Raw genomic sequence first — 22,482 nt, forward strand, 5'->3', positions numbered from 1 at the left:
ATGGTGGACAGAGATTACCATCGTCTCTATATCGGCGAGTGGTACTTGGGACGGAAACACGGAAAAGGGTGAACGTCCAGACTTCAACATTTTTAAAGGCGAGATTAAAGTTTGGAGATGTTGAGAGTAAATGACCTCTTCTGCCAATGAAATCAATATATTACTTTGACAGTTATTGTCGCTACGAGAAGGGCGACACGTACGATGGTGATTGGGTTTCCGGGAAGAGGGAGGGAGCCGGACTTCGAATATATCCCAGTGGTGCAAGATACGTTGGTCAATGGAAAAATAATTTCCGACATGGGATTGGCACCATGGCATGGCCCAATGGTGACGTTTATCGCGGCGAATGGAAGGACGGTGAAATGCATGGGTAATTTATTTTTAAGCTCATATTTAAATACATTTGTGCTCCACAACCACATAAAGGACCGGTCGCCTCATTATTCAAGTTAAAATCTTTAATCGAAGATTACTTAACGCGTGATTAGTATTAAACGCCCGATTACTTAACAGTGGATGTTAATCCTCGGTTAGAATAATCTTCATCGGTGCGACATGAATTTTAGTAATCCGAGATCAATTAATCCTAGTTAAAGAATTTCACGGTAATCACGGTTAACCGGCCGAAAAAGACAGAACAGAATTGCTGGAAATACTAACTTATAGGGAATAGAATTATATAATACAATATAGAGCGGAATAAAGTGAACATTAATAACAAAGTTAACCATTAAACGACGACATGGTCGTTACTGTTAATTCATTACCGCATAGACGTATCATTCAATGAGGATAATATTATTGCCCGACCATTCGACACTTTGAATTTTAGATCAGCGATTTAATTAATTCGCAGGTACGGCGAGTACATGTGGAGAAGTTTTTTCAACAAAGAGCTGTGCTGGCCACAAGAAACCTGCTATATAGGCGAGTGGCAAAGCGGAATGCGGCATGGAAAAGGTCAGTGGTTTTTTTCTTTTTTTCTTCCTTTTTTCATGAGCTTGTCTTCGGTGATCCTTCGCAATCTTTACGACAGCATTATTTGTTTAAACAGGTTTATTGAAATTGGGATCCCCAGGAGGAGCGAAATTTTCTGGTGAATGGAAGGAAGACGCGAAGCACGGATACGGATTGATAATAGGTCCTGGAAATGCTATTTTATCGCTTTTCAAGACTATTCATTATTTATTTACTTAAATATATCTACATGTTGCGTTTATACAGGCAACAATGGTGCTTTTACCGAAGCCGATCCTTTGTTTCTGGAAAACGCGATTGTTCCGCTAGAGTCCAGCAACGAGTCCTCGGCAAGGAAACTTGACAACGATCGAGCGACAATAGACACTATTTCCCCATCCGAGTACGACGGTGTATAGTAAGTCCTTGCAAAAATGTTGCAAAGTCGTGAGGCTGCGAGTAAAGAAAGCGTTTTGCAGCTTTGAACCCGAGCCAAGGAGAATGCCCGATCCACGTGCAACGACGGTTTTGAAAGCGGAACAATGTCCACTACTGTGGTTTCATGTTTATCGCTTATTGGAGCCTGAATACATTTGGCCTCTGTCCCTTTGTACATCGTCGTCAGGAAAATGTCACGTTTGCGACAGCGATTCGTGCATTTGTCGCGTCCCGGCCGACAAAGGTATATTTGAAGAATTCCTTGACTACCCGAGTAGAAATTTCAAACATTAGTATTTGCGCACACTGATAAAACTGGTCATATAAATTCACATGCTCAATCCTTGACTATTTTGTTGATGTTAACGAAACATTCGGTTGTCCATGTGAGTCCTTGAGCCAAGAAAAATTCAATTGACTTAATTAAATGTTTCTTTGCATTTGGGAACAAACTTTTCAGAAATGTCGAGCACAGCTACAGGTTCCAGAAACTTGACCAGTAGGGAAGCCCAAACCAGCAAAACGTCCCAATTAATAAACAAATCTTCAAGATCCGAAAGTTCGGTGTTTGTGCCTGGCAAAGGTGGCACAGCGTTCATCGTACAGTGCAGCAATGAAAACGTGTCGCCTAAAACAAACGATCACCAATACGAGGAACGATGGCTGTATAATTACCTGACGGCAAATATGTCAAGTCTAAGAGAGATTTACCAAACTTACGCCGAGGCGTTTTCCTCGGCCCCGCCTAAATGCGATCTTTGCATGAGCAGACTTGCACTTTGGCAATTGTGGAGGGACTGTGGCATTCATGATAAGGGAATCAGCCTTGTGCAGATCGACTGTTATATTGGTTAGAATGTCAAATCCTTAAAATTAAGGGGACTGATAGAGTACAAAATGCGTTTCAATTAAAACGAGGTTAAGCAAAAGTGAAACGGTAAAAGAAATATTCGTCGTTTCATTCGATGTCTTACGGAGAACTTAAGACCGTAAAAGATGTAAAGTGATCCGAAATAACCAACCTGTGCAGACTACAAATTTCTAACTCTCTTTTTTAACGTTTATACAAGTGAAGTCACGTAAACACGTGATAGAAAAATGAGACATTTCCAGCCTGCACAAATCCGCCATTTTGAAACACTGGACAACTTTTTGTCTTAAATCCCCCGAGGAATATTACACATAAGATAGGTCCATAAGTAAATATTTCTTGTACCTATAAATTATCTTTTAATCTCTCATTAAAACGGATTTCACAAGCTAACTCCCTTAAAATGACGAATCGCGAGATGCAATCATTTTTTAATAATCTCGTTTATTCTCAGCCTTCAACAAGTCGACGTTTGTTGAGGAGAAGCATAACCCTTTCGAAAAACTCGAAATTTGGCAATTCATCCACGCATTGCTAGAAGTGGCTTGGCATATATACACGAAATATATGGATTCCGAGACAGAAAATATTCGCGGACGCCTGGCAGGTGGTCTTCACAAGCTCTTGACAATTGACATCCTTCCAAATTTCGGAAATCACGTCGGTAGGTCGAGTTTTCCGGGATTTCCCTTTTCTGGCTAAAACCGATATGCATTTTTTTCAGGAACTCTTACGAGTGTTAATCGTAATTTATTACCACTATACGCAGTTTTCCGGTTGTACGAGTCAATAGGAAATCCTCACACCGTTTTACAGTTTCTTCGTTCCACGTGTATTATAAAAGGTACATTAAATCTTTTTACAATTTTCACATTAACGAACATTGTGGAATAACCGTATAAAGGGTCACCCCCTTTTATTACGTAATCGTTACGTGAAAAATCCTTCAGGAACTTCCGACCCGGAACCAAAGTCATGGGCACCAAAAATTACGACTTTTCCGGATTTTCTTCTGGATGGCAGAAACGTCGTAACGGTTGGCGAAAGAGTCAGTTATTTGCCGAAAGAAGCACCTTTCAATGTGCCAAAAGTTCCTAAACCTGTCGAAAAGAAAGACCAGGACCGTTTAGGTGCGTACCGTGTAAAGTACAATGTTGAAGATGTTTCTGAGACTCCACAGTTTCGAATACAAATTTATTCGAAAACCAGAAACAGTGGGACTCGAGATAAAAACCAAACAAATATGTACCTTCGTACACAATCACCTATGAATTCTCACAGATATGATCAATAACTAGTATACAATTTCGAAATTTATAATACATGCCTTGCGAAATTCGTATAATCGTGGACTAAAATCCCGAATGCAGTTGTATACGGAATTTCGAAATATTGTATCTTGGAAAAACATCGACTATACGTGTACTAATTACAGATCATTTTATAACAGTGTATTTGCAATGGTGGAGATGAATGCCTCCCCTGCGAGTATAGTACCGTAAGTGAATAATGAGAAGGTATTCATGCCCACCATTGTACACTATTTGCTACTTCACGGCGACTTAAGATGTTATGAAAGAATCATTCTATATACATGTATCATCATCATATAGAATCATTTGAAACTTCAGCACGTGATCATGGAGGCCCTCCGGAAGAACGCGGTGCTCACGAAAATTCTTTTTTCAACAAAAATATGTCCTTGGTTCTGATCTTGATAAATAAAAGAAAAATTGTTATTTAAATATGAAATTTCACGAGCCTCGCATTCTTCCTTAGGGCCTCCATAATTATCCCCTTCCTGAAGTTTCCAATTATTCGCTGAACCCAGTTTGGAGAAAAGTTTTATAAATATTTTGACGTTTTGATATATACAAAATGACCCTTTCGTAACACCTTAAATTCACAATAAAACGATTGGCCTATTGTAGCGCAGGAATTATTCGCCTTGCGGTGGCTGGGAGCTCCAAGAATGGTTGAGGTCATAGCCCACGTGTGTCCTTCGATTAAAGATCCACAGAGCGGCATTATTGTTAATATATCGTACGAGGTATCCGTCATCGAACATCAAAACGTCAGATAGCGGCCTTCGAAACGGTTTTACCAATTTGAATTAATTAAACCAATTACGGTTCAAGCTCACGTTCCTGGAATTTTACGAGATCATTTTGGAAGCCAGCAGACGTTTTCTATACGCAAGAAGAATTGAAGAAATGAAAATTGAAAAACAAGCAGAAGCTTCTGCACCTGACACCGCCCTCGACGAAAATACAACAAATGGAATCCTCCAAGGAAATTCCAATCAACATTCGGCAGCGTCGAAACGTTCAAGACCTAAAAAGAAGTTTCAATAATTTACATTTAAGCTCGAAAAAGCAGTCCGATTAGTTACAACTTTGCCTGTATCGCTTCAGAGGTCATGCACAATGCAGTACACGTTTTATTCATAAGTACAATATATTCAATCCACAAGATCTGATTGCTAGAATACAATGGATGTCTTTAACATGTAAATTCTATAGAATATAGATACTATGGTCAATTGAGAATCACATTAGTCGTTTGATCGATTTAAAAATATTAGCAACGGACTAGAATGCATACACTGTTTCATCGTTACGTGATTTATAATCGAGTAGTACGTATTTATGGCGAAGACACATCGCCCGGTTTTGAAAAACTACAAAAGTTATCTGTCCGCTTCTTAGAGGTCGGTTTGATCTTCGCTTCGATAACTTAAAGTATATATCACTTCCGGCTGTAACAAATTTCAAATTGCATACAGAGTGGAAGTACGGTTTACAAAACTACCGGTGCGAGTAGGATAGAGCTCTAATGTACCGTTACCGTTTAAAACGCGACTTTGCCGTTTGATATCACAAAAGGTTATATTCACACCGCGAGTCCATTTGTCTTATCGCATCTAATCTAGAAACCCGCAGTTTCTCTAGTGCTCTCCAACAAGCAATACATTGTACGAACAATTGACACCCGAGAGTTCTCCGCCGTTTACAAGGGATCTTCCCTTTCCGAAAGATCCCGTCTTTTCTCGCTCACCAATAGTACTTCGGGAATGCAGCTTGTAAAAGGTAAGATTCCGTTACAAAAGATACCAATGCTCGCGCCTTATCTCACAGTACCAAATATATATACGTATATACACTGTACAGGAGGATCCCGACATTCTACGCCCTGCGGATTGCCTACAACTTCAAGATGGTACATACATCTTTCCGAGACACATTCTGATTACAGAAAAACATAAAGAGTTCCCGTCCACGGAACGATTAAGAAACATTTACGGTGTACAAGTATCTTCCCTGACATTCGATAAATCAATGGGATAAAAGAAAGACCACGGTTAACGCTTTATGCTTTCAGGCATGCAATTACTACGTGCTTGGTTACTGAGTTTATTCTTTACAATTATCAAGGAATGGTACTTGAGAAAGGGAGCTTCGGCAATGACAAAAATGAGGCTATCATCCCTCGATTTGGATTTCCGTTCGTTATTTACCAGGAACAACATGTAATACCTAATGTGACAGCACGGATTTACGAATTATTTCGGTATAACCAGCACTTGCGTACTTCTTCTGCCGACCTCGTTGATTACATTCACACGATGAGACGTTTATAACAGTGAATATGTACAGTTAAGAAATATTTTGCCAGTCGCGTGAAATATCCTATTCCAGTGAAGTTTGATTCAATGACGTACTATTTTATGTTGTAACGAATAATGATATTGGTTGTTGAGTAATGTGAAATTCTAGGATTTCCACATTTCAGTCTTACCGCTACCTATACGAGTACGTAAATATATTGACTAATGCATTCAAACACTATTTCATTATCACGTTTTAAATCTCCAGTACATAACACGTAATTACCCTTCTTACAAGTACAGAGTATTTCATCTCCATTCAACAAAGATTTCCCCTTGCTGCTTTTGATTCTTTCTTTCCCTCTGCCTGTCCCAATTTAAAACGAAAGTTGCATTAGCATTTTAAAAAATAGCTTATTTCTCTTTTCTTTGTAATATTTCTTCAAATTGTACGTTACCACTTGGCAAAGAATGTCTGAGAATTACACAAATTAAGGAAATAAAAAAAATTAAGTCACAATTTGGGGGAAAACATGTCGAGTTAAGATAAAATATCTCCTATGTCTGCATTAAGTAACATTTCCAACACGTACGTGTCTTAAAGGAATATCTGCTTAAAACAAAATCATACTTATGAAAATATTTACACTTTACAAATAGAAATGTCGGTGCATAAATGTATTATACAATTGTTAAGGTTCGGATTTTTTCGTGAAATTCAGTGACCGTCCTCGGTAGTCTGTTAACTCGACAAAGATCCGAATTGGAAGAGATCCGAACCTTATCAATCTTTAATAATTTACATACTCAAATGAGTTGATATATATTTTTTAAGTAACTAATTGACTTTAGTATGGATGCTAACGAGCCTCATCTAGTTTAAAAGTGCGTGCTAATATACACGAGTGCGATAACAAGTGGCATATACATTAATGTCAATTCGGAACTGAAATAAAACCGAGTCATTTATAATCAGTTAATGTGTAACATGTAGGATGTACACTTTCAGTCCATGAGCTAATACTCATTCGACCGTGTTCCATTTCTTATTAATTTTCCACGTGATTATATCTATTATAGACAACGAAGATGCAATTAGGATATATCATAACAGTCCGTATATATAGGTAAGTGTATCGAGAAAATTGTTAATATTAGTCTTGAATATCTTGTTGATACCGACACTTACTTATATATCCGAATGTAGCCTATCGTATTTACTCCCTCTAAACATCGCATATTGTATTGTTTACTTGATATTTAATGACGCGCCATTCTATTCCTCTATAAAATGTACTTGAACGTATATTTAAATTAGTACCAAGATGGACGCTCCCTATCGAATTATAGTGCAAACCTCAGAAAAGGTTTTTAAACGAGATTAATTGTAACAACACAATGCATATATATTACATTAAAAGACTTTCATATCTTAAAGAAAATATAACTTATAAACGTAACATGACTATAATTCACTAAAAATGTAATATACGACCATGGCGAATACTGATACGTACAAAATGAGCACACATACACCTGGATAAAACCAGGCAATTATAAATTACAACTGCCCAGAAGATAACTTTTGAGTACCGTAAGTACATAGTCAACGTTGATAAACATAATTTCTCTATTATACAAATATCCGATTAATTGGAGTTACGTTATAGTTTTAAGTATTTAAAGTGTCTGAAGTATTTAGTATTGTGTTGACCATTACTGGCAGTAAGACCAAATTAACTGTTCGACTGTCACGTAAGTTAAGTTATATTGATCGCATCTTAGCTAATACATTGATAATAACATTTCAATGGCTGTAACCATATTTGTATACACTGACAATCACCAAAACAATTATAAATTGGTAGCTTGGTGTGTTCACAAACATAGTTATAGTCCAAATCGTCAAACGTAGTTTGAACAAATTCTACACCGTTAAGTTCCTTTAAATTTCGACATTTTTTGCATTAATTATAAATGACGTCCTTAATATTTGTAATTGAAATCGTTCCATGCCTCGCATGAAGAGTATTATACTCACAACACAAATCTTCAACATTTAAGATTAAATGCATTACAGATGCCTACAATGAATTGCTGCATTCTTATTTCTGAATAGCGGACATGATCGAAATTAACTTTTTATCAGTTTTCTCAATTTTCGGAGTTTCCTATCTACTCTTCTACTTATCGCTGCGATTCATTTTATTGCAGTAACAACATGGATCGTTTAGTTTCTTTTTCACCGCAATGATAAATCGGGGCTATAAAAATTTCCGCGCACATCGCGTTTATCCTATCCCAGTATCAAGTATCGTCGTACTAATACTACCGAATGCTATATGTCGCTCGTATTTCGCGTTGTATGGTCTTCACTCCATTTCCTCGAGGAGTCATACATTTCATTGAAAATCTGCGCACCTACTATTTTCTTCGGCAACTTGAAGTATTACGAACAGTTCCTGTAGTAATGCCTTGTCCATTGGCTAATAAGACTGGTTATTTAGTACAGCGATAAACTGTGGTTTTTAATCTTTTACGAAGAAAGCGTTCTGTGCCTACGCGATACGTTTGATATGACTGGTCGTCAAGACTCGTAAATGAGCCGCTGATAATGGGGAAAAATTTCCCATGTTGGAAGGTGCAATCCAAACTCTAGGGCCACCAGTACGGCGAATTCCGATGTAATTAATTCCTTACGATTCAAGCGGAACACACTTTCGATTCTCTGGAATATAATACGTCCAAGAATTAAACATAGCTTATACAAAATGACAAGAACAAACGAACGACGTTAAATATATTTTACCTCAATTAACGATTTCAAAATGTCGCCCTTCACGTCGTTCAATTTAGCAGCCAGTAACAAACATGCACCAGCGCATAATTTCCGTGTCTGTTTCGTCACGACGTTCCTCAAAATTAACTTCTCGAAATATACGTAAGCCATTGCGACGGTCAGTAGATCGATGCCGACCTCCATCTTGGCTATTTTCCTCATTTCCCGTTTTAGACTAGACGAAAAAGATAAATGCTTGAGTATATCGGCCTCGGACACTATAACTCATTATCTCAGAACCTAATTTAACAATTGATCTACTACACGCAAAATTGGCAAATACTGTAACTGACTAAGCCGCTGATTACCTTCGCAATTTACTCAGGGTAAGTTGAATGTTTGGAAACTTCTCCTTGAATTTGTCGTTTAACTCTTTCTTCAGATCGGAGGGCCTTACGTAGTCAATTACAGAAGCCTGTAACCAATGTAAAATCGTTAATTATTTACATTAACACATTTATTGTGATTGACAAAGAAGTATCGATAGACCGAAGAAGAGAATGAAATATATTATTTAACCGGAAATACTTTTTGAAACGAAATCTATATGAATGTAGTAAAAATAGGTACCATGTACGATGTAAAAGTAAGTAATGTTCGGTGCTTCCCTGCAATCAATTCTGGATCGTCTAGTAAATTAGGATTGTATTGTAAAGACTGTTCATCCCAATCATGACCTGAAACGAGAGTAACATTTGTTTTAATTTGAATATTTTATTGCTTCAAAATAAGTAAGTCATCCTTACTTTTTATATCAGCTGTAAACGACAGCGGAGGAGAACCTGGAACCACATGCTGACTACGATGTGTAGCTGTATCATAGGAAAGACACCTAAAGCAGAAGTATTATTTTCAATAACAAATATTAGTAACTAAATGTAATTCATGATGTGATATTATATTAATTAGATTAATGTAAGATATAAATCGAGATAATATTAATAATCATAGTGAGTATGTAGTAGCATCAGAAAAAAGCTATAATGTTGAAACATTTTAAAGATTTACAAGCATATTAAATATCTTTGGACTGTTAAAAGAACTCCCCACCTAGATATTCCTAGTTGCGATAGGTACTAATGAAGTAGCAAATACCTGGTTAAATTAGTTTCAGGGAAAATGTAAATGCTACAACTTTAGAACATTAAGATCCATACTCATACCTCACTTTCAGCGTTAAAAGACTTTAGCCGTTTAAAGATCATAGATAAATGACATCTTCTAATGCTAAAAGTAAGGTATAAATACAGACCTAATATTCTATCGATACATCTGCATGAATACATTCGATTTGATGACACCAACTGAACTAAATCGCGGAGGGTATATTTGGTAACTAAAATTATCCAAAGATTCTACACATCTTTGTATCGAGCAATACAGCTTTTTACCATTTAGTTTTTTCCACATTCCAGGATATAGTTTTCGTCCTGTAAAAAGATGAGCGATATGTATGGATCTTATGATGTTAAGGATTGACATCCATTTTAAGTGCTAACTTATGCGATAAAACTCTGTGGTTAACATGACATTGCTGATTCAATAGCGCATAGTTGTTGAAACATGTTTATGAATACACAATACAGAGCGATGATTAAACACGGATCATGCAAGAAGTGAGTACACGAGCACAGACATTTATTTCAACAAATATTGATTTTATATTGTAAATAAATCCTGTGAGAGTTGATCAAAGTGTATCACATTGGGTGAACGTAACGGCACATTTTAGATACCGAAGTGCGACTTTGAAAATGATAAATCGTTAAGGTAAACGCCTTACATATTCCGAAACGAAAGGATAAAATAGTTTTAATATACCTTGACACTGGATGATGTTTATTAGGCACTACATGCATGAGTTCTAATGTCTCACTGTCACTTGCATGTGATTTTCTTTCTTTTTGAAATTGCCTAGATGGTACGAGTAACTGCCCATATGAAATTTCCTGAAACGACACGACATTTATAATAAATATTTTTAATACATTTCACTTCATGCCGGCTGGAGAGAGATGTGCAACGGACAAAACAAACTGATATACTACCTGGCCATCTTTGGCACGTTCTATTCCCAATAAGCCGAAAGGGTCCAAATTATCGTTGATGGCTGATAACGGTCTTGGACCAGTGGCAGTTTTCTTGCGACCAGTATCTTTTCGCAGCTCCGACCTAAATGAGACATCATCCATATAAAAACATTTTCAGCTCTACGCAGTCAATCATTCGATAAAGAATACAAGGTATCTATTTTCTCTGTTATGTATGTACGTTAACAGGACGTCCTGCACAGTTAAACTCTACTTCTACCAGTGATGACATTTTGTACTACAACGGGACGGAAAAGGCTTAAAAAGTGAAGCATCGATACCTTTTTAAAACCGGATTAGGGACCGCATAGTTTTTGCAGACAGAGATGATACCCACTGTACTTTGGTAGCTAACAATAACATGAAATTCAGTGAGGAGCGCGAGACTCTACACCGTGCAATTATCGCGTAGTCGCAAACTGAGAAAAAGAAACCGGAAATCGATAGAATCGTTTAAAGTTTGACAGCGTCAACGTCTGAGCACTCACCAACTCGTTCTCTGTCCTTTGTTATAAGGAAGAGCGGAGAATACGAGAAACGGTACCCGCTTTGTAGATACCAATACGAGTCTGTCATCCCCGAACTTGTGTCCATTAATCGGTCGCTGCATCAGACGTAATTCCCTGGTTACTTCGGGAATAATTCCGCTATTTGTGCAGCCAGATTGTACGCTATTCAGCACCTTTGACTTTGTTTTCGATGTCTGAGATAAGGACTTTGAGCGCAGCGAGCCGATGCTCTCGTTACTGCTGTTGTATTGATTCTTAATGTCTTCGGAAAGCGTTGACGTTTGATGAACAATTCGTTTTTTATATTGTAGGGATCCCACACGCCTCTCGGGCAAGGAATAGTCACTCCCGGCAGTTCCCGTACTACGAATACGTAAAGGTACCAGACATGATAGATTGCCCAACATAAAGATTAGTTTTTCTAAACAATTTACTTAGGACTAAGGCCGAGATGAGGAACGGATGAGGTATAACGAAATGAATGGTCGAACAGATTACGGATGCAGCATTGACAACTCAGAAGAACAGTAGTGACTAAGTAGTCGATATAGATTATTAAAAGTAATAAATTTTTAAAGGAATAAACAAAACGGCCACAGCTTTCGTTCCATCATTTCACTTCGAGATTACCATTCCAATTATTCATTTGCTTTTTAACTCCAGTGCTTGGAGAATAATGCCGCTCAATAATATTATCACTACCTTATCAAGCTATGTCCATTCTGATATCGCAATGAATCCCACACCCCTGAGAGGTCTTTTCTTTTTGGTGTTATCTGTAGGCAGTGTATCGTGTAAACTGATAATTATAATTTTGCCATATCTGTTTTGAATTAAATAAAGATATATAAGGAGACTTGGCGTTCTTTCGAATTAATCACCTCTTTGTCTACAAAACCACTAAATGCGTTGCTAATTATTGTTAAAAGCGAAACATTTGAATAACAGTTTCTATTGCACTAAAGTTCTAATAAAATTATATATGCAATGATGGAACTAATGAATTATGTAATATATTTCTATACATCTATGCTAATCGAGTTAATACATTTTCTTCATGTTGTCTTTCATAACTACAGAAATATAGACAATGAAATTATCTAACAGATATATCTAACGTCCAATATTGTTCGATCTCGTATTATTAATTGCGTGCATATCATTTACAGACAAGCCAAACAAAATAACAATGTTTAAACATGCACTAAACCGATAGCTGAATGACTTGGTATACTTTTTGCTATAAAGCAAGACACAGATAATGTTACGATTTCAAAGGAAAAAAAACTACCTATTGAAGCAAAACAAACAGAGCTTCCACAAATATGATTATGCTGCAAATGAGTTCACAATGTTAGTAAATTAGTATAAATAGAAGCTATGATGCGAGATAGGATGAAAAGTTATGAAGAATAATACATAACTAATAAACTAAGTTATTTACATAACGAAGAACCAGATCCCGCGTATTTAACCGCCACATCTTCAGCATAATTAACCATGGCATGTTGTTACACCTAGATATTCATGCCATAGTAATTACCCAGACTCTTTAAGCACATCATATATTACTAAACGATAACACGTCTCCCTCTTCACAAATACAATGGAATAAAGTACACAAGATACTGTCATCTTACCGCTCTCTAAAGGAATTATGAATTCCAGCCACTGCCAAAGGGCAGTTTCTCTCCTGTTCGAGGAAAGCCGCGACCGTGACTTTCGCCGGAGCGAGGTGCCCTTCCGAATCGGAGCCAACCAAGCGTTGCTCGGTGCTTCTCTGGGTAGCTCGCGGCGAACCGGCCTGTCCAGTCCCAGGGACGATCCGAGACTTCTCCGCTATGCCATCGACCGTCTCTTCGGTTGGCGTATCCAAGTTGCCTCGCTCTCTTCTCTGGAGCTGTCCTTCGAGGCTCGAAGTACGATCCCGTATCACTTCGCTACGAGACAGCAAGGCCAACTTGGTGTCTCGGTGGCTTCCGTCGAGGGAGATATTGGAAAGGAAAGTGAGGGCGGCCAACCTTCTACGTGAGTGATTTTTCTTTATGGCTGCTGCCATCCCACGGCGATACGCGTTTAGAGACCAGAGAATCGTGCGACCGAGCACGACGACTAAAATAAACCCCGGGACCGTGCGCGTCACGCGAACGAGCGAAACTAAGATCACGATTCGGATTCATTCTCACCGATGATGGTGTACTTAGTCCTAGCGTTCATCACCATGTAGGCACGTCGCACTTTTAACCACGAGCCCAGGCGACCTGGCATCCTGGCGTTTCTCTTCATACGACCTCGAGACCTGGCTGGGCTTCCTCTGGCCGGCTGGACGCGACTGGACGAACCTTTGACAAACCAGACAGACCTTATCGTTAGGTGCGGACAACTCGGCTCCGTTACTGCGCAGCGAGACCGGCCCAGCCCATTCTCCTTCTCGCGGTTCCTCGACTTCTGGAACGATCTCGCACGATTATTACTCTACTCTCTTCGTACCTACCAACGAGCCTCTCGGTACCGAGCGCATACGCGAATCGCGACTTGCGCACACTTGCCGAGACTCGGCGACGCGACACCACGCGATTGGACGTTATCAGCCGTGATTTCGAAGACACTCGAGCCGAGGACCGCCGGCCGTTGCCGGAACGACGCGCGAGCTCTTTGAACCGCGAAGAGATACTACGACTGATTACGGCCCCATTCGAATCATTCGAATTGACAAAACTCGTTGTCAAGTAGTTCTCATTTGTCACCGAGTTTTCCGCACTTAAATGCAATCAAGGAGCGCGAAAGTCAATGCAGGGAAGCCTGATTATTTTATGTAACATTGGCATGTATAGGTTGTACTAAATCATTATTTACGTCGCTTGACTAATTTTTCCAATTATTTTCGAGGATGTGCGGTGTTAACTATCAACAGATATCTATCGCATCTATGATTCCGAATCGGTTGGATGCTATTGTATGTCAGATCGCGTTGAGAGTTCGTTTTAAAAAGAGATTAAGATAATTTTGTAGAGATAACGCAGCATTAATATTTTCAAGATTAGCCGAATTAAATCACACCAATAGATTCGGACGTTCGGGCGGAATTCCAAGATGGCAGGAAAAATTGCGAGAAAGTTAAAGCGTTGTAAATTTTCTCCTCCACTTTTTTGGCATGACGTGTAAACAATAATGAGCGAAGTTCGAGCGGAGCTAGTGCACGCTAAAGCCTGGTTTATGATCCGTCCTAACCCTAGGTTAACCTTAACTTAACCCTAACTTGATTATTCACCGTACGGAATTCATAGGCTCTCCTGATATTACCCTAACCTTTTGCATAAACGCTCCTTATGAATTCCTAGCGGTGAACAATTGAGTTAAAACGAGGTTAGGTTTGGGACAAAAACAAGCTAGGCAGGCCGTACACCAAAGGCGCGCACGGCAAGCAGGGTCGAGCAAGGTTTATTTTGTCATACAAAACATTTAACGAAACAAATGCCGGTCCTAAGAGCGAATATACACAAATCCATGTGTATTAAATGCTTTAAGCATTTGCTGCGTACTTATCGTATGTGTTTTTGGCGTACGATTTGACTTACCTTCTCGGCTAGTGCCTACGTCGCAAACTCCACTCCGTTTCTGCGCGTTCCCACGGAACTACGCGAACCGTGTCGCCAGTAAACAAACCTAACGTCATCGAAGTCGAACTCGAGGACGGAAGAGGCGGCGGGCATTGATTTCAATTTAAATCGCATCTTATCGATTATCCCAGACTCGCTCGTCTCAAAGTGACCTTTTTCGTTTACGCAATTTCGCGAAGCGTGGTTATTGACAGAAACGGTGCAGACTCACGCGACAAGCGCCAGGAATGCGCGCGAACACGCGGCTGCTTGGTAATTTTTTGATCTTTGTTACGTAAATAAGAAGAGTCGTTGGCAGGGATCGATCGCCGGAGCGTGGGGCTTTATCCTGTAAATTTTGAATGAAGGTAAGAGGATTACTAGAAATCTACGCCGAGGTAATCGTAATCCTTTCTCTTTGCGGTATTCTCGACGAACGTGGGATTTTCTAATGGAATGGAAAATTGCGTAAGGTGAGAATTCCAAGAATTCAGGGAACAGGTTCTCTCGGGCTTGATTGAAAGGTTTAGTGGGGACTCATTTCAAGGGTGGAAACCGTAACCGTGAGAAGGCGTGGCTTGATGGGGAGTAATTACTTTTCCTTCGTTTATTTTATGAATTGAACGATGGCATGCCCTCGGAGGTAGAATATTCCTTTATCTGTGATATTATATTCTCGAGATATTAATGCAAATAAAAAAAGACTCTTCAAAGTATGTGAATTAACCATTTCGTGGGGAGTCACGTGCCGTTCTTTTCCCGCGTTACCGCATCCGCCATTTTAAATTATCCCACGTGGTAGGATATTTCCGTTGTAGAGCCAATAGTAAATCAGAAAGTCGTGTTCAAAAGAGCGAGAGAAAAGCGATTAATGCAACGAACATCTCGTCAGAGACGAGGTGGGAGATTGCTCACGGGCAGGATCGTGCGATCGCATCCTGTGCTGCCCTCTGGTTTCGTACGTTAGCTTTCACCTTTTTTGCCCCCAAGGGCGGCGCAACGAATTTCTGGTAGGAGCTCGCGCACTCGCGATGGCGGTACCATCTACCAGTCGCCGTTGACGGCTCACGTACTCGTGATGGTAATACCTTGCGGCAGTTGACGGTGGTGGCTTATCTACGCTTACCAACACTGCTCGCTTTTGATGGTAAGGGAAGAACACTCGTGACGCTCCATTTGACTTTATCCGGTGTCGGGTGCCCCAAAGCTCCACATCACGTCGACTTCGAGGCAACAATGTACTTAATAGTAGTAGATAAGTAGATAAAGTCAAATGGAGCGTCACGAGTGTTCTTCCCTTACTATCAAACGCGAGCAGTGTTGGTAAGCGTAGGTAAGCCACCACCGTCAACTGCCGCAAGGTATTACCATCACGAGTACGTGAGCCGTCAACGGCGACTGGTAGATGGTACCGCCATCGCGAGTGCGCGAGCTCCTGTCAGAAATTCGTTGCGCCGCCCTTGGGGGCAAAAAACGGTGAAAGCTAACGTACGAAACCAGAGGGCAGCACAGGATGCGATCACACGACCTGCCCGTGAACAATCTCCCAACTCATCTCTGGTTTATTTTGTGACGTATTGCCTGATTTACATAGAGAGCTACAAGCGACGAGCAGGAAATGACCAATAATATTGTTGGATTTTATCGCAACGACGGAAGGGAAACAGAAAATTTGCTTTGTTCATTGGCTGTCGCTTGTTGTCCCTTATTTGTAGCTCGCAGTCGGAATCAGTCCCAAGGAATGCCTTGCTCTACTTGGAATAAACTTGACTTTGAGTTTTGCGGAATTGTCGAATAGCGCTTTCAACATTTTTATTTTACCGCCAGACGTAAAGTAAACGTTCTTCATTCTCAGTTAGATCAACGTTCTAAGTAATTCTGTAATTCTTACCAATTTACCAATGCTTATTATATTCTTATTGACGTGAGTGTTATTTTTAAAATTTCATAACCTCAATAAACTGGTGCCCAATTTTGTTAAACGATTTTCTTTAATTGATTTACTGCTTTATTTCCAACAATTTCATTGTTTCACGTGTCATCAAGAAAGGTATATTCGGTAAGCTTAATTTATATTTGGCATTAAAGGGGTTGCTTTTTATTTAATATGCTTTCATAACCTATAACGTAACTTAACCGTTTGCGGACGACACTTTTCCTTTTTAAACCCCTTTTGGGCGGTTATTTGGCGACATTCGTCCGCAAAGGGTTAATTCAATATATATAAACATACTATAAACTTAATATAAACAAACAAGCAAAGAACCTGTGATGTTTATGTTTTATGCGTATATGTAACATTTGTGTAGATCACATATTGCAATGCTGGAAATAACGTGCAATGATCGCTTAGGGAAAAAAGTCAGAGTAAAATGTAATCCAGACGATACGATAGGTGACCTAAAGAAGTTAATTGCTGCACAGACTGGAACGCATTGGGAAAAAATCGTTTTAAAGAAATGGTACACCATTTTCAAAGACCACATCACATTGCACGATTGTATCCTTCAACATAAATAGTTGATTATTTCTGTAATTTTAGCTACTTAGATTTATAGCATACCTTTATTTATATAAATTCTTATGTTTATCCTTAACTAATTCTTATCAGATGAGATTCATGATGGTATGAATCTGGAATTATATTATCAATAAAGCAATTTGTTGATCTTAATACCCATTCATAATTTGTATTTTTAATTTACATGATTATCCATAAACTGTATATAATGATCTAATAAATTCAAAACAGATGACAGAAATAAATATCATTTATTTTCCTAGTTTCTTATACTTTGTGGTAACTTTACTAGATAAATACATTTCCCTTTTCATCATTGATATGATCTATTAATGACATGTTGAATTAATATATAATACATATAAAGCATTATAGTATCCTTGATTAATATAAATGTAATATATGCTTTATCTTAATTAGTTGTAAGTATGCACAGCATTTCAGTAACAAAAATACAAATTAAATCTCAAACACTTTAGAACTTACAAACTCAATAAAAAAAGAGTATAACTGTAATTAAATTGACTTAGATTCTTGTACATTTTACTGCTTTGAAGTTGCTCCCTGTAAAGTACAACAGAAGCTTCAAATTTGATTGAATTTGAACTATTTGCCAAAGATAGTATTTAAAATTGTACACTTTTATTCTTGTTTGTGACTGCTAATGTGGCCTCTTGATTAGTTTCTTTGTCCGTGGTTCCAAATTTTCAGGCTCTTCCACTACTTTACCTCGATTGTATAGGAAATCTTTTATATGTTGTACAATCAAATCTATAGCCACTGTAACAAACCATAACAAATATTGTAAGTAAATAAAAATACACATGACGTTAAAGAGTCCATTTATATATAAGTTTATTCTACATATTAGTTTACAATGTCTATGAATTTTATAATATTATGCTACTCTTTATTGCAGCATTATACTTAAAATACTATTTTATTGGTTTCATAAGTCTGGCAGTTAACAGGCATAGAAACAGAGCAATGCCTTTTCTTATATTTCTATAATATAATCACAAAAATGTTCAATTGCATCCACGTGACTGACTCATTTTACGAATGTCAATCTTACATGGAAAAATTGCAATTTGCTAATGCTTTCATTTGTGCTTTTGTATTGGCATTATTATGTTATGCAAATGGTTTGTTAATAGATAATCAAATTCTATTGGAAATTATATCTCTAGATTTCTTTAGTACATTATCATACATCTGCAACAACCATATTTCAATAAAAGTTAAAGCTTAAAAAATCAGTCGAATCTCGGTAAGTATTGTACACAATATGTTTCAAAGTACAGATTACAAGTTTGATGATATAAAATGAAACACAGCGTACAACTTGGAATATTTTTAAAACACAAAAATGCTGGTACAACCAACATTTACGTGGTACTTAAAACAATTAACATAATAATGATTTATCCAATGAAATCTCTGTATACACCAACAATGACTGTTAAATGTTTCCTGGTGTTACAAAAAATACGTGCGAAAGTATATTCAAATATTTGAATGAAACTGAAATCGTAGAAAATTGATGTATCAATAAAACTTAAGATAGAATTATGCCAAAAGTAATAAATCAATGTATCATAATGTACTGTATCTGTATGGAAACTGACAAATACTACGTGGGGCATGTCTGAAATGATTATGCATAGTTAAAATTATGTGAGTCATCTGCTGATGGTGTCGGATGAAGCTGAAGTGCGCCTACGCTGGTAGAAGTATGGATGCTGCCCGGATGCAGTATCAGCCTTTTTCGAACGTAAAATGTCCCAGATGTGGTGCACTATAAGGTCTATTGCCACTGCAAACACATAACAGACTATGTATGTCTCCATAATAATTGAACCATTACTGCTTATCGCCATAATACAGCGTTCATAGATCAATAACGTATTATTAACTACCGGGCAGCACCCATCATAAATAACGTTTAAGATACAATAACAATAAGCTAAAAATAGACGCTATAAAGAAACTAATGTCGTGTCTGCTAAAAGTCTCTCAATCTATCATAGCTTTACATACTTATACAATAATTTCAGTTCAATGTGTTAAGAACACATATTTTTAGATTAGATGAATAAGGCTTAATCTGTTTAAATATCCTCAATTTCCAATAATGTGAAAGATTTAAAGAATGAGAAAACGAACTTTAAGCAGACGGCATTACTTGGCAATATCTATCATAAATAATAGTCAAAAGTAAATAATAGTAAGAACGTAAGTACATGTTTAAGTATGAACATGATATTTCTTATTTACACTTTATACTAATATAAGTGTAAAATATTATACTTTATATTTACCTGTATTATCTGCTCCCCGTGGTATTATTACGTCAGCAAATTTCTTTGTCGGAAGGCAGAATTCTTCAAAAGCAGGTTTCACAAAATTCATGTATTGATTAAGTACATAATCCAAATCTCTGCCTCTTTCGTTTATATCTCGTGGCACTGAAAACGTTAAATAACATCCAGTACCATTTTATATCTTGTAAAAATTATATTAACCTGCAATAATGAATTTAAACAAAAATAAAATACCTCTTCTTGCTAGTCGAGTGTCCGAGTCCGTATCAACAAATAATTTCATATGAAACAGATCGCGTATATTGGGGAAGTAGAACACCAAAATTCCTTCAAATAGAACAACATCTGCTGGATATATTGTAGTAATTTGATCCTTCACTCTGTAAATAAAGATCAGTCACTACATTAATATTACAATGAAAAGTAAGACCGTAATAATCATCTGTTCTGTAAAAATTTTCAGGAATTGGTTTCATCACCAGGAAATAAAGAACAGGAACACTAACATCTAAATATGATTACTAATTTTCTGAATAATAAGACAAGATTACAGTCAACAATGACCACCTGGAAGTACAGAGCTTATGAGGTAGTGTGAAACCAATGACGGAAAGTGAAGTTGAATAATACGTGCAAGAGTTATATCAATAAATGGTTGGCTCACATGCGCCATGTTTATCAACAGTACATAAATCTGCTGAGTTTCACTTCCTACCTAAGGCAAATGACGTCACATCAACATTACTATAAAAGTCTCTTACAACTTCTGAAACCCGTCATATTTGATTTTGTCACTGCTTATATAAAAAAAAACGGAAGACTAGTTTTTTTATTCCGTATTAACAATTTAAGTTAAGAAATGAAAGGGCAAACATGTGCTGTACTAATAATTATTGTTTTATTTTCTATGTTGTTTAATTGTGGTAATGGATGTAAGTTATGTGGTTCAAAATGGTGTCCCTGTGGATATGGAGGTTTAGGAGGTTTTGGTGGACTTGGTGGAGGACTGGGAAGTCTCCATTTTGGTGGCCTTGATGGACTTGGTGGCTTAAGTGCTCTAGGAGTGCTTAAAGCAGCTCTTTCATCTCCAAGCTATGCACCTCCAAGCTATGCACCTCCAAGCTATGCTCCTGTATATGCACCACCACCACAAATTACAATATCACCACCTGAATCGGTTGCATTAGCAGCACCAGCGACATACGACTCACCATCTCTGTCTGCTTTTAATCCAGTTCAACTTCCACTCTCATCCTCGATATGCGACTTATGTAATTCATATCCCGTAAGTATCCACTTTTCTTATATTAAGACCCTTTTAATTAAATGTCAATTATTTTACTTCCCCTTAAAAAATATAAAGCAAATGCTTGAACATAATATTCTAATCAAAATATTGTTTAATTTAAGCCAAAACGCTACCTTGGATTTTATTTTGGACGGAAGGCACTATATCGTTAAAGGATTTATCGCTAGCCTGTAATGTCATGCATCACTTTCAATCCTGCTCGAAGAATACCAGCAACATATACATTGAAGCACACGAATCATTGAGGTGGTCAAATAAATTTTGATTAAAAAAAGCATGACCAATTATTCACTACCCCCTTCGTTATAGATGAAAATATTTAACAGTAAACGTACAAACTGTTAGTCCTGTAGTCGTATGCTGGTATTTCACATTTAATCCCAGCAAGAATATCTTTTAATGTCTGTAGAATGAGATCATTGTCGAAAGCATCTGGATGGTCAAAATTATATTGACCTTTCTCAGCCTTCAACTTTTCCATAGGCGATAATTCTCTATAGAAGCTATCTTGTGATATGCAAACGACTTGCCGTTCCTGATGATCTTTGTCCACCTGGCCTAATTTCTCCATTATTCTTTTGCATACGGTGGACTAAAATCAAAACAAATTTCCATGACTCTTGGAAAACTTCCTCTCGCACCATTCACTAATTCCCTCACAATCTTTTTGTTTTACCATTTAATAAAGAGCAATAAAAAATCTTCCAACACGTGTTTATCAATTCTTATAATAAGTGAAATAACTTACCTTGCCACTCGCAGTCCCACCAGAAACGCCGATCAAAAAAGGCGTCTTACCCTCAACACCGTTAAGCTTTCCATTAAATCCAAAAGACATTTTCCGCATGGAATAAGGATTCATGGTTACGTCTGCCATTATTTCAGAGAACAACACTTTCGACTCCACTTTTGTCTTACGATTGTCTTCAAGAGAGAACGAGACGGTTGCAAGATATGCTCCTCTGTAGGTCTTTTTAACAGAGGTTAACCGAGTAAGAATGTGAACGATGCGTTCACTCGATGACAGACGAAGCAGCATACAGCACGTGTAGCAGCTTATTTTACCTACATTTAGTTATTTCTCAAAGTGCGCAACTCAGCACGATTCAATTGTTCTTTTCTTAACAAATTCTTGGACGAGCCGTATTGTACGGTTCGAGCATTATCAAAAAAACACTGAGATAGTATGGTTAGGCACTTCCGCCTGTTTTTGCTTGTTCTTTTGTCAGGGTCCTCTGAGTGTGTCGGGGGTCACGCAGAACCACACGAAACACGGCGCGTCAATACGTCGAAGATAAACGACCAATCAGAACTGCGGCAGTAGGGAAGCACCAATTAAACGAAATTCTGATTGGTTGCTCATATTTGACGCGTTGATGCGCCGCGCTCAATAAGTCACGGATGCGGTCAGTGGG

The 22,482-nt window shown here is 37.9% G+C and overlaps 6 protein-coding genes across 16 annotated transcripts; 4 read left to right on the plus strand and 2 right to left on the minus strand.

The window, feature by feature from the left end:
• Window positions 1–377, plus strand: LOC111674027 (radial spoke head 1 homolog). The gene is made up of 2 exons (XM_023432770.1): window positions 1–68; window positions 173–377. Exons 1-2 carry the CDS (start codon window positions 1–3, stop codon window positions 375–377), a joined length of 273 nt encoding a protein of 90 aa, XP_023288538.1.
• Window positions 378–872: 495 nt separating this feature from the next.
• LOC111674026 (radial spoke head 10 homolog B-like) lies at window positions 873–4,623 on the plus strand. Its single transcript, XM_023432765.1, has 10 exons — window positions 873–963; window positions 1,058–1,144; window positions 1,228–1,378; window positions 1,440–1,642; window positions 1,859–2,248; window positions 2,724–2,933; window positions 2,994–3,113; window positions 3,220–3,399; window positions 4,201–4,319; window positions 4,408–4,623. The coding sequence occupies exons 1-10, from the start codon at window positions 873–875 to the stop codon at window positions 4,621–4,623; spliced, it is 1,767 nt and encodes a 588-aa protein (XP_023288533.1).
• A 51-nt stretch (window positions 4,624–4,674) lies between these two features.
• On the minus strand, window positions 4,675–15,020 carry LOC105703305 (CDK5 and ABL1 enzyme substrate 2). Of its 6 annotated transcripts, XM_023432768.1 has the most exons (13): window positions 14,893–15,020; window positions 12,955–13,656; window positions 11,488–11,677; window positions 11,294–11,409; window positions 11,087–11,155; window positions 10,764–10,887; window positions 10,537–10,664; window positions 10,107–10,145; window positions 9,462–9,547; window positions 9,286–9,392; window positions 9,024–9,130; window positions 8,686–8,890; window positions 4,675–8,604 (listed from the first exon to the last, which is right to left on the minus strand). In XM_023432768.1, exons 2-13 carry the CDS (start codon window positions 13,371–13,373, stop codon window positions 8,464–8,466), a joined length of 1,731 nt encoding a protein of 576 aa, XP_023288536.1. In that variant the 5' UTR covers window positions 13,374–13,656; window positions 14,893–15,020; the 3' UTR covers window positions 4,675–8,463. The 6 variants fall into 6 exon arrangements, with proteins under 6 accessions (XP_023288536.1, XP_012287022.1, XP_012287023.1 ...); XM_012431599.2 differs by having other exon boundaries at window positions 11,294–11,677; XM_012431600.1 differs by lacking the exon at window positions 14,893–15,020 and adding an exon at window positions 13,809–13,947 and having other exon boundaries at window positions 11,294–11,677.
• A 127-nt stretch (window positions 15,021–15,147) lies between these two features.
• On the plus strand, window positions 15,148–17,675 carry LOC105703309 (ubiquitin-like protein 5). Of its 3 annotated transcripts, none has more exons than XM_012431614.1 (4): window positions 16,515–16,837; window positions 16,960–16,972; window positions 17,223–17,413; window positions 17,525–17,675. In XM_012431614.1, exons 3-4 carry the CDS (start codon window positions 17,236–17,238, stop codon window positions 17,566–17,568), a joined length of 222 nt encoding a protein of 73 aa, XP_012287037.1. In that variant the 5' UTR covers window positions 16,515–16,837; window positions 16,960–16,972; window positions 17,223–17,235; the 3' UTR covers window positions 17,569–17,675. The 3 variants fall into 3 exon arrangements, with proteins under 3 accessions (XP_012287038.1, XP_012287037.1, XP_012287036.1); XM_012431613.1 differs by having other exon boundaries at window positions 16,519–16,837; window positions 16,964–16,972; XM_012431615.2 differs by lacking the exons at window positions 16,515–16,837; window positions 16,960–16,972 and adding an exon at window positions 15,148–15,281.
• LOC105703306 (probable uridine-cytidine kinase) lies at window positions 17,667–22,321 on the minus strand. Of its 3 annotated transcripts, XM_012431608.2 has the most exons (6): window positions 21,816–22,318; window positions 21,403–21,659; window positions 19,993–20,138; window positions 19,756–19,902; window positions 18,073–18,214; window positions 17,667–17,998 (listed from the first exon to the last, which is right to left on the minus strand). In XM_012431608.2, exons 1-5 carry the CDS (start codon window positions 22,104–22,106, stop codon window positions 18,096–18,098), a joined length of 960 nt encoding a protein of 319 aa, XP_012287031.1. In that variant the 5' UTR covers window positions 22,107–22,318; the 3' UTR covers window positions 17,667–17,998; window positions 18,073–18,095. The 3 variants fall into 3 exon arrangements, with proteins under 3 accessions (XP_012287031.1, XP_012287030.1, XP_012287029.1); XM_012431607.2 differs by having other exon boundaries at window positions 17,667–18,214; XM_012431606.2 differs by lacking the exons at window positions 17,667–17,998; window positions 18,073–18,214 and adding an exon at window positions 18,273–19,250 and having other exon boundaries at window positions 21,816–22,321.
• Window positions 20,145–21,396, plus strand: LOC105703308. 2 transcript variants are annotated; one of them, XM_012431612.2, is made up of 3 exons: window positions 20,145–20,347; window positions 20,696–21,043; window positions 21,169–21,396. In XM_012431612.2, the coding sequence occupies exons 1-3, from the start codon at window positions 20,273–20,275 to the stop codon at window positions 21,217–21,219; spliced, it is 474 nt and encodes a 157-aa protein (XP_012287035.1). In that variant the 5' UTR covers window positions 20,145–20,272; the 3' UTR covers window positions 21,220–21,396. The 2 variants fall into 2 exon arrangements, with proteins under 2 accessions (XP_012287035.1, XP_012287034.1); XM_012431611.2 differs by having other exon boundaries at window positions 20,145–21,043.
• Window positions 22,322–22,482: the final 161 nt, after the last annotated feature.

The sequence above is a fragment of the Orussus abietinus genome, unplaced genomic scaffold (assembly GCF_000612105.2).
Source record: "Orussus abietinus isolate OABI.00-Male unplaced genomic scaffold, Oabi_2.0 scaffold435, whole genome shotgun sequence".
NCBI classification, from domain to species: domain Eukaryota; kingdom Metazoa; phylum Arthropoda; class Insecta; order Hymenoptera; family Orussidae; genus Orussus; species Orussus abietinus.

What these genes read in the sequence shown, in the direction of transcription:
- LOC111674027 (XM_023432770.1), top strand. Translation starts at nt 1, where the DNA reads ATGGTGGACAGAGATTACCATCGTCTCTATATCGGCGAGTGGTACTTG. An exon ending in GGACGGAAACACGGAAAAGG is followed by an intron (nt 69 to 172) that starts GTGAACGTCCAG and finishes TTACTTTGACAG; the next exon opens with TTATTGTCGCTACGAGAAGG.
- LOC111674026 (XM_023432765.1), top strand. Translation starts at nt 873, where the DNA reads ATGTGGAGAAGTTTTTTCAACAAAGAGCTGTGCTGGCCACAAGAAACC. An exon ending in CGGAATGCGGCATGGAAAAG is followed by an intron (nt 964 to 1,057) that starts GTCAGTGGTTTT and finishes TTGTTTAAACAG; the next exon opens with GTTTATTGAAATTGGGATCC. An exon ending in GCAGATCGACTGTTATATTG is followed by an intron (nt 2,249 to 2,723) that starts GTTAGAATGTCA and finishes GTTTATTCTCAG; the next exon opens with CCTTCAACAAGTCGACGTTT.
- LOC105703305 (XM_012431599.2), bottom strand. Translation starts at nt 13,373, where the DNA reads ATGGCAGCAGCCATAAAGAAAAATCACTCACGTAGAAGGTTGGCCGCC. An exon ending in AATGTGGAAAAAACTAAATG is followed by an intron (nt 9,548 to 10,106) that starts GTAAAAAGCTGT and finishes CTTCTGCTTTAG; the next exon opens with GTGTCTTTCCTATGATACAG. An exon ending in TTACTTTTACATCGTACATG is followed by an intron (nt 9,131 to 9,285) that starts GTACCTATTTTT and finishes CATTGGTTACAG; the next exon opens with GCTTCTGTAATTGACTACGT.
- LOC105703309 (XM_012431613.1), top strand. Translation starts at nt 16,815, where the DNA reads ATGCTTATTATATTCTTATTGAC. An exon ending in CCACATCACATTGCACGATT is followed by an intron (nt 17,414 to 17,524) that starts GTATCCTTCAAC and finishes AATTCTTATCAG; the next exon opens with ATGAGATTCATGATGGTATG.
- LOC105703308 (XM_012431611.2), top strand. Translation starts at nt 20,618, where the DNA reads ATGAAAGGGCAAACATGTGCTGTACTAATAATTATTGTTTTATTTTCT. An exon ending in ACTTATGTAATTCATATCCC is followed by an intron (nt 21,044 to 21,168) that starts GTAAGTATCCAC and finishes GTTTAATTTAAG; the next exon opens with CCAAAACGCTACCTTGGATT.
- LOC105703306 (XM_012431606.2), bottom strand. Translation starts at nt 22,106, where the DNA reads ATGCTGCTTCGTCTGTCATCGAGTGAACGCATCGTTCACATTCTTACT. An exon ending in GTGGGACTGCGAGTGGCAAG is followed by an intron (nt 21,660 to 21,815) that starts GTAAGTTATTTC and finishes TTTTGATTTTAG; the next exon opens with TCCACCGTATGCAAAAGAAT. An exon ending in CACTCGACTAGCAAGAAGAG is followed by an intron (nt 19,903 to 19,992) that starts GTATTTTATTTT and finishes TAACGTTTTCAG; the next exon opens with TGCCACGAGATATAAACGAA.